The following is a 9417-nucleotide window of genomic DNA, read 5'->3' as shown; positions in this document are numbered from 1 at the left end:
GCTTCACTGTGTTACTGTCAGTAGAAAACTATACCAGGTATAAGCAATATTCTTAGGAAAGATTATCCATTCTTAAAGTAATCCAGTGTCCTACTTTCCTTTTTTTATACAAAGACACTGGTATAGAAAGTAAACACTAAAGTAACATAAAATAAATCAAAATACCATTAAAATAAAAGGAGAGGAGAGGGAGAGGAAGAGGGAAAAGGGAGAGGAAGAGGGGAAAAGGAAAGGAAAGGGAAAAGGGAAAGGAAAAAGAAAAGGAAAAAAGGAAAAGGGGAAAAGGGGAAAAGGGGAAGAGGAAAAGGAAAAGGAAAAAAAGAAAAGTCATGGTAACATGTCTTAGATCTTAGGCAGTTGCTCTGCAGCTACTGTGTACAAGGTATCTGTGCATCTATATCCTCACTAACTTAATATTGATTTACTCAGAAAAATAGCTAATTTAAAGATCTGAATTAAAATTATCTAAACTATTCTAATTTCAGTTTGTAAACTAAAGGGCTTCCCATCAACTATTCAAAGTTTCAGGTGTTTAAAAGGTCAAGATGAATGCAGAGTTGGGTTTACAGAAGACTAAGCAGGCTAAATGCTCAGTTGCCAGCAGACAACAATCACCTGATCTCCTAAGGCACCTCCCCAAGCCCCAATCTCCCCTTCCTTCATGCCCTGGTACAAAAAGGTTTTTTGATAAATACTTAATAGATGACTTCAAATCAGTCAGTACTGTTTGTCTTAAGTAACTCATGAAGTTAGCTCTTAGGCTGAGATCCCTCCAAGCTCTGGATAAAGCTTTTTCTATGCCCAGACAACACAGCAATCACATAACTCCAGAATCCTAGAATGGTGGGGCTTGGAAGAGACCTATGGAGATCATCTAGTCCAACCCAACTGCTAAAGCAGGGGCACCCACAGTAGTTTGTTCAGGATCACAATGGCCAGGTGGGTTTGGAATCTCTCCAGACAAGGAGATTCCACAATCTCTCTGGGCAGCCACTCCAGGGCTCCAGCACCCTCACAGCAAAGAAGTTTCTGCTCATGATGTGATGGAACCTTCTGGGTTCCAGTTTGTGCCTGTTGCCTCTTGTCCTGTCACTGGACATCAAAATTACCCAGAGTAGTGATAGGACAAAGGGATGATGGTATAAACCTGGAGGAGGGTAGATTTAGATTAGACATCAGGAAGAAATTCCTTATTATGATGGTGTTGAGACACTGGAACAGACTGCTCAGAGGAGCTGCAGATGTCCCATCCCTGTAAGCGTTTAAGACCAGGGTGAATGAAACTTTGAGCAACCTCATGTAGAGGAGGGTTTTTCTGTCCATGGCAGTGGGGTGGAACTGGGCAATCTTTAAGGTCTCTTTCAGCCCAAAACAGTCTGTGAGTCTGCAAAATGGAAAGAGTATCCTTGTGGTCTGGAAATTAGAGAAATGAGTTCCAGAACTGTGACAAAAAGTTGGATAATTCATGCAAAGCAGCAGGTCTTCTTGGGCTGAGGAGAAAATCAAATTGCATTTGACATAGCCTTGTTGAGTTCCTTTACCATTACAGCAAAGAGGCATGATCATTGTTTCCAACCAAAGCTGTTGAGTTAATTTCTGCTGAACTAATGGAAGGCTTCAGATTGATAGCACTTCACCCAGCCATCCTCATAGATCTCAACTAGTATCTTGAGTTGAACTGCAGCCAGAGCTGAGTAGCAAGACTGGGATGAATTTTTCATACCCTTCCTTCATGAGACATCACAGAGAAAATGAGAGTGGTGAGACACTGGAGTGGAGTGGGTTGTCCAGAGAAGGTGTGGACACCTCGTCCATGGAATGGTTTAAGACCAAGCTGGATGAAACTTTGAGCAACCTGGTCTAGTGGGAGGTATCTCTGTTCATGGCAGGAAGGTAGGAACTTGATCTTTAAGGTCCCTTCCAGCTCAAGGCATTCTATGATTCCATGAAAACTAGCAATGCAGGAGACACCATCAAACCATCACAAACCATCACCATTCACACCATCACACTTATCCACACTGCATTTACCTGTGCAGTTATTTAGGGGCTTTCTCCTTCCTTCTTCCTATTTTCCTACTCATTTCTTGACATTAAGCCCTTTGAAAAGTTCAGTTCCTTGCTTCTTGAACACTCCACAAGCAGCTTGAGAGCTTCCTGGTCACCACGTTTTCTCCATTAAACTAAAATGTGGAATTCAAGAACTGCAACCCAATGCAGCTGGAGTTTTTTAAGTACAAAGCCTCATTATACAGTGGCAAGTGAAGGAGCTGAGTGACATCTGAGGAGCCTGCACTGTTAAGAATCAAAATCATAGAATGTTTAGTCAATCCAAAACTGAAGTGAGATCTTGTGGCCACTGTTGTATCTAAGCAGTCTATGAAGCTGGCTAAGAAAGGAGGATGTGCTACTTTAATCACAGAGCAGGATATCATAGAATCATAGAATTGTTTTGGTTGGAAAAAAAACTTTAAGATCATCAAGTCCAGCCATCAACCAACCCAACACCACCATAGCCATCAAACCATGTCTCAAAGTGCCATGTCCACAAGCTTTTTGAGCATGTCCAATGATGGTGATTCCACCACTACCCTGAGAAACCTCTCTTGTTGCTTGTTATGTTCCCTTTCACCACAGAAGCTCTGTCCTGAAGTAAAAGTCAGCTGGATAGTTTTCAGAAAAGTTCCCTGACTCCTCTGTGGCAAGGCACCACTCATGAACATGATGAGGCCAAGCAGCCTAGTTTTTCCTATCAAGGTTTGGTAACATGGTGCAGAGGCAGATGAAAGAATGTCAAACCCCAACATCTAACAGTCCTGCAGTCACAAGTAGTCCTTTTATAAGACAAACTACTTGTTTGGAGGTTAACTGCATCCATCCTTGCTGGCCAAACCACTGTAGGATTTGTCTGTGTGTGGGAAAAGTTCTTGTGTTGTTCTTGGTACAGACTGCAAGAAAGCAGGAGCTGTGAAGCTCCACCTGGACCTCAGATGGAAGGTTTTGTCTCCTAACATAGAATAAAGCAGAAGTAGGGCTGCTCTAAATCCTGGTTTGTGGTAACATCACCCTAAGCATCAGGAGCACCTCAGTCTGGATTCTGAAGATCTTGCTGATAGTAAGCAAGCCCCCAAAAAGCCATTCAGTGATATAGGACTTGCTGCCCAAGAGTGAACATGGAGAAGTCCATAGCCAACAAAGGGGTTAAAAGAGATCCAAACAGAAGTTAAGCAGAAAAGGAAAAGAATAAGAAAATTGGGGAAGATCTGAGAAAGGTCAGCATGCAGGCAATGCCAGCCAGAATGTGGTCTTCTTCCTTGTCAGTTGCACATCCATCTTTGACAAACTGATAACCTAATTAGGCTGAAAAATTGGAACTGCAGCTTGCAGAAGAGAGTTTCTTTGAGGCTATGACTCAGTGCTGTGAGTCTGAAAGTAAAAGGGCCTTTGGGCCTTAGCAAAAAAGTTACAATCTGCTTGACTTTCTATGACTTCCATGGCATAGTCTATGAGCAGAAAGTGTTCACATGTGTTTTTAAGAGTAGGATGCTAGTGTATGGGTTCCTTAGAGCAAAGGGCTTTTTCCTGCTTCAAGCAATGGACATTTTTTTTTTTTTAGCTTGGAAGAAATCTCACTACAAAATTGGAGGCACAATACAGATCATAGAATCAGAATCATTTAGGTTGGACAAGACCTTCAAGATCATCAAGCCCAAGCATTAACCATACATTACCAAGTCCACCACTCAGCCGTATCCCCAAGCACCATATCTACACAGCTTTTCCACATATCCAGGGATATGTGGCTCAACCACATGTGTACCAACTTTTCAGTTGTAACTTAATTTTCATAGCTGCTGCAAGATGTTGCTCTCTGATTCAGCAAAAGATTCTCTATCTCCTTCTAAAACTGCATCCTGCTTGATTGTTTAGCGTGGAAAAGAGGAGGCAGGGGGAAGACCTCATTGCTCTTTACAACTTCATTAAAGGGGGTTGGAGTGAGGTGGGGGTTGGTCTCTTCTCCCTAGTGTCAGGTGATAGAATGGGAGGAAATAGCCTGGAATTGTCCCAGGGGAGGTTTAGGTTGGATATTAGGAAAAATTTCTTTTCTGCAAGAGTGGTCAGGCATTGGAGCAGGCTGCCCAGGGAGGTGGTTGAGTGGACACCCTGGAGGTGTTGGAGAAACATGTGGACATGGCAGTTTGGAGCATGGTTTATTGGTCATGTTGGTGTTGGGTTGATGGCTGGATTCGATTACGTAGAGTGGAGCAAAGGAGGTTTAGTGGAAATATGGTGAAGAAACTCAATATTTTGGGTGGAAAGGGTCTCTGCCAGTACACACATGATTCTTCATCTGAGTTTTGTGACTCGTTGCTGTTTAAATTGAAAACAGGCAAAATTGTAATTCCTGTTTCAATTCTGACATATTTGAGTTGGGATTGATCAGCTTGGAGAAGGCTCCAGGGAGACCTTCTGGTGGCCTTTCAGTGTTTAAAGAGGACAATCAGAGCTGGGGACAGACTTTTGAGCAGGGCCTGTTGTGACAGGACAAGGGGAGATGATTTGAACTAAAAGAGGGAGATTCAGACTGGAGAGAAAGGAGAAATGTTTGACACTGAGGGTGGTGAGACCCTGTCCCAGGTTACCAGAAAGGTCATAGAAGCCCCATCCCTGGAACCATTGCAGATGAAGTTGTTTCAGGCTCTGAGCAGCCTGCTCTAGTTGCAGATGTCCTTGCTAACTGCAGGAGGGTTGGACTAGATGACCTTTAGATGTTCTTTTGACCCCAAACCATTCTTCTATGATTCTATGATATGTCTTATGGAGGAAAAAGTACAAGTTCTGGAAAACTTTGACCTGTCTCAAAAACTTCACTTGTGATGTGTTTTAGAGAGATAGCCCCATACAAGTCTTTTACATCAACTCACACAACTGCCTATGGATGGCCCAGGCCTGCTTGAGGCTCCAGTCACAGCTCTTGGAGTGACTCTGATCATACAGACTATGGTGCAGGCTGCTGTAGGAGGTTGTGTTAGGTATGAAATGTGTACCTACCCAGCTCTTCCAAAGCCTAAAGCTGCAACAGTGAATCTGAAATAAATTAATACTGTTGAAATTAATGAACTGAGAAATTGAAGTTCACATCACTACATGAACAAATTTATTAATATCTGTTGTGCATAAATTAATGAGAAATATCATTATGGGGGAAAAAATAAAATTAAACAACAGCAAAATTAAAGATTTTCTAAATGATGTTTTTACCAAAGAGTTAACTAGGAAAAGAGAAGTAATTGTTGGCATCTCAGTCTGTTAAAAATAAAGAAGATGGAGGGTTAGGTGTATTAATTCCATGCCTTTTTATGGTGCTTGGTCTCCTGAATTGAGAGCTACTTGGACTTTGGTCTTAGAGTGCTTGACCTGGTTGATCCCACTGTTATCATAGAATACGATTGTGGAAATGGAGGTTTTTGCCCAGGTGGCAGGTCTGAGGCTGACATGGTGGCTGGTGTGGTCTCAAAGGGATACCTGACACAGAGTGACAGAATGCATTTGGTTGGAAGGGACCCTTAAAGGTGGAGAGAACTCCCTTGCCAAGGGAGCTGTTTAGTCTGGAGAAGGGGAGGCTGAGGGGAGACTCTCTACAACTCTGTGAAGGGAAGTTGTAGGGAAGTGGGGGTCAATTTCTTCTCCCTACTATCAGGTGACTGAGAGGAAATGGCCTGAAATTGTGCCAGGGGGAGGTTTAGATTGGCGATTAGGAAGAATTTCTTTCCTGCAAGAGTGGTGAGGCATTGGAACAGACTGCCCGGGGTGATGGTGGAGTGGGGACTCTGGAGGTATTGAAGAAATGTGTGGCACTTTGGGACAAGGTTTAATGGCCGTGGTGGTCTTAGGCTGAAGATTTGACTCAGTGGTCTTAAAGGTGTCTTCCTACCAAAAGAGTTCTATGATTCAATGAAAGTGATTTTATCCAGCCCCCCTGCAGTGAGCAGGGACATCTCCAGTTAGATCAGGTTGCTCAGGGACACATCAAGTTTGACACAACCAGGAGTGACTATGTTGTTCCTTGGCTGCCAGGATCCTGCCCCCAGCTCCACACTGGAAGAGGTGCCATGGGAGTTGGGATGCTCTGTGCACAAAACCCCACCCAAAGCCTCCTTTCATGGAGTGTTTCACTGTGAAAAGTGCATGTCCCTCGGTCAGAGGATGCTGTGGCATGGAGGAGCATCCACCCACCCCATCCTGCTCCCGGATGGCGTTGAGCATTGTGGTTTCTTTGAAGAGGATATGTCTTACACAAATGTGCTAATAACAGCTGATGTTTCTTCTCTTCTTCTTTTTTTTGTCTTTTAGCTATGTCTGGGCTTGTAGTCCCGCCAATGTAAAGTCACTTTTGTTTACCTACCGTAGCAACCAAGCTTCAGAGGATGGGCTTAGGGGACAAGTTTAGTACATTAAGACATGCTGATGGGAAACCAAGTTATCTCCACACAGGATCAGCAACGAGTCGAAATGCTACAAAACAAAACACAAACACAAAACAAAAGACTTTGTTTAAAGATTTTATTTAAACTATTAAGAAATCTACATGCAAAACAACCTACTTCTTCATGAACAATTCCATTTTATTGACTGACTTTTTCCTCATATTTTCACATTTCTCAGTCCTGAAGAATTAAGGAAGAAAAAAAAAAGCGACGCCTATTTTGTATAAAGTTTCTGATTACGTCTTGGCTATGTCTAGTACTTGCTATGTGTTGGGAGAAACTTTGTGGATGCACCATTTTGATTATCATGAAACACTGATGAAAAATGCCTCCAAACATTTTTCTGTACTTCATAACTAGATTCACAATGGTTGTGTATCTCTATAATGTGAAATATTTTTTTGTGGTGGAAAAAAAAAGGAGAAAAAAAACAAACAAAAAAAACAAACAAAAAAGAAGGGGGAGGGGGGCCAAGGAGGTTATGAGCCATCAAACTGGAGTTAACAACAATAATAATAATAATTAAAAAAAAAAGGATGAATATATGATTAGAATTTAAAACAACCACAGAATTGGGGGTGAGGGGGTGGGTATGGGAGGGTTTATCATTGCTTAACTTCATCTTAATGAAATGGAACTTTGTAACTTATTGTAGTTAGGAATTGTACTTTGATATTGAATTCTCTTGCCTTCGACAAGCACACTGACAGAGAAGAGAAGAGTTGCTACTGTCTGTTGGTTAAAAACGATAAAAAAAAATATACTTCCACTGCTAGAGCTTCCTGTTGAGCAAAGTGTGACCTGCAACATTTTTTCAACTTTTGCTAGCACTGTATACTCTTGCATTCTTAGGCTACTGTGAAGTCTATGTTTCTTGTACCAGAGAATTTGTCCTTTTGACTTCTAGCTCCTTCTCCCCTAATGTGTTTTGTATGTGGTTATAAAATCGTAGACTTTTGTGATTTTGCCAAAGTTGTAGCTAAATATTTATACACTTGTCTTGAATTTTTTTCAGACCCACCGAGCTATCTAGGGAAAAAAAAAAGAAATAAAAATTTTAAAAAAAGCAAATTTTTATCCCTTAGCCAAGCCTGTGAAAGGGGTAAAAGAGTCTTAACCATCGTAATGCTTTCACGTGAACACCCACAGTCACTGAGGGAATTTATTTTGTAACATATCAACTATAAATATTGTATTTATCTTTGAGATTTTGTATATTGCTTTTCATCTTTTTGAGGGGGTTTTGTTGGTTTTTGTCTGTCATGTTTTGGGTTTTTTTGTTTTTCTGTTGGTTTTGTTTTGGTTTGGTTTTGTTTTTGTTTTTTGTCATGGCCTGGTATCATGATGCTGAGAAAAGCATTAAGCCAAGACTTGCTTCCTTCATGTTTTTCCTTCTTAAATCCATCAGTGTCTGCACATTTCATCATTTCATTTTTCAGCAACTTGCCTCTTATTCAGACTTTCCATCCTTTGTTTGTTTGTTGGTTTTTTTCTTTATTTTATTTTTTTTAAATTTTGTTATTTTTTTGAGGAAAATTCAAATTCATTCTTTATTTTTATATTATTTTTTAAGTTATCAGAACAAATAATTTTGGAACAAAGACGTCGTTTGTTGTATAGCCAAATCAAAACCGTGCCACATGGCTGTAACGAGTACTAGTAGAGTATGTGCATGTGATACAGCCACAGAAAAGACAAATCAATTTTGTGGTTGAGGGATGTTTTACTTCTTTTTGTGTTTCCTTTTGTTTTTTATTTGGATTTTTCTCCCTTTTTTCCATTTTTATTTTTTCTAAAAAAGGTTACAAAAAGTCTTTTTATTTTTCTTTTTTAGCTGCCACCCATGACTTTGCCACATAGCTGAACTGTGTTTACTAGAAAAATTCAGAGGCCTAAAGTTGAAAATAAAATCCACTTCTGGTGTTTTAATTACAACGTTTGCCACATTAACTTCTCTGATGCCTTAAAAGTGAACTTCTTTGGAGATCTTTTGTGCTGTTTTATCACAGGCTTATGCCACGATCGTTATATATCACGGCTTCATTTGGGTGATTTCTGGTGTAAAAAAAAAACAAACAACAACAACAACAGAAAAAAAAAAGGCAAAAAAAGCACAAACCTTGTGTACAATTTTATCACTCCTTTAAGTGTCTCTTTTCTGCTGCACTCTGCATTCACCTGAACCCTGCACTGATCAAACAAACAATAAAGTTTTCACGTGAAATCACAATTTTTTACACGTTTGGGGTTGGTTTGTTTAGGTTTCTTGCTTTTTTAATGGAACTTTTTTGTAACAGACCTGTTAGGCAACTGTACTTTTTAAACTGGAATGACCTCCGTCATGTGCCGTGGCTCCTAGTGCCAAAATCCATGGAGAGAAAAATGTGGCGGGTTTGGGTTTATTTTTGGTTTGTTTTTTTCTTTTTTTTTTTTCCTTTGCACTAAATAGTTTGCAAACATAGCACTGCAAAAAAAAAAAATTAAAAAAAATCAACCACATTGCAAACTGCAGCAGAATTCAAGGTTTTAACTAAAAAAAAAAAAAAAAAGGAGAGAGCATTTTAAAATTATTTTTTAATTATTTTTTTTTCTTTCTGGGCAAAAAAAAAATGCACATTTTAAAGGATTTGTTAAAGGGTTGGAAAGAACAACACCACGTATCACAGCTGCCAAACGCCGCAGGCGTCTCTTCTGTGATGGCCACCAAGGCTTAGCTAAGTGGGAAAGCCTGAGAAGTCACTTTGGAACTGAATTGCCTCCGTTCTATTTTGTCTGAGCAAGGTTTCATGTTAAAGAAAGGTTTGCAAGTTTTCTCATAAATGCAGTCTGTTTGTGTTCTTAGATTACTTAGTCAATGCACTCATTGCTTCATTGTCTCCAGACGGAAAGCTTCACTAAATGGTAGATTTTACTGTTAAAGACCCTACAA

At 40.3% G+C, this 9417-nt stretch overlaps 1 protein-coding gene across 10 annotated transcripts in view; it reads left to right on the top strand.

The window, feature by feature from the left end:
• The window catches only part of EBF3 (EBF transcription factor 3), a 138060-nt gene extending 131674 nt beyond the window's left edge, over window positions 1-6386 (top strand). For all 10 annotated transcript variants that reach the window (XM_054382444.1, XM_054382448.1, XM_054382443.1 and 7 more), the window contains one exon: window positions 6355-6386. In XM_054382444.1, the coding sequence (XP_054238419.1) occupies window positions 6355-6386 (32 nt within the window). The remainder of the gene's footprint in view (window positions 1-6354) is intronic.
• Window positions 6387-9417: the final 3031 nt, after the last annotated feature.

Source organism: Indicator indicator, chromosome 7 (assembly GCF_027791375.1).
Source record: "Indicator indicator isolate 239-I01 chromosome 7, UM_Iind_1.1, whole genome shotgun sequence".
Taxonomy (NCBI): domain Eukaryota; kingdom Metazoa; phylum Chordata; class Aves; order Piciformes; family Indicatoridae; genus Indicator; species Indicator indicator.
The sequence above is the reverse complement of the archived record's forward strand: the minus strand, read 5'-3'. Positions and strand labels throughout refer to the sequence as shown.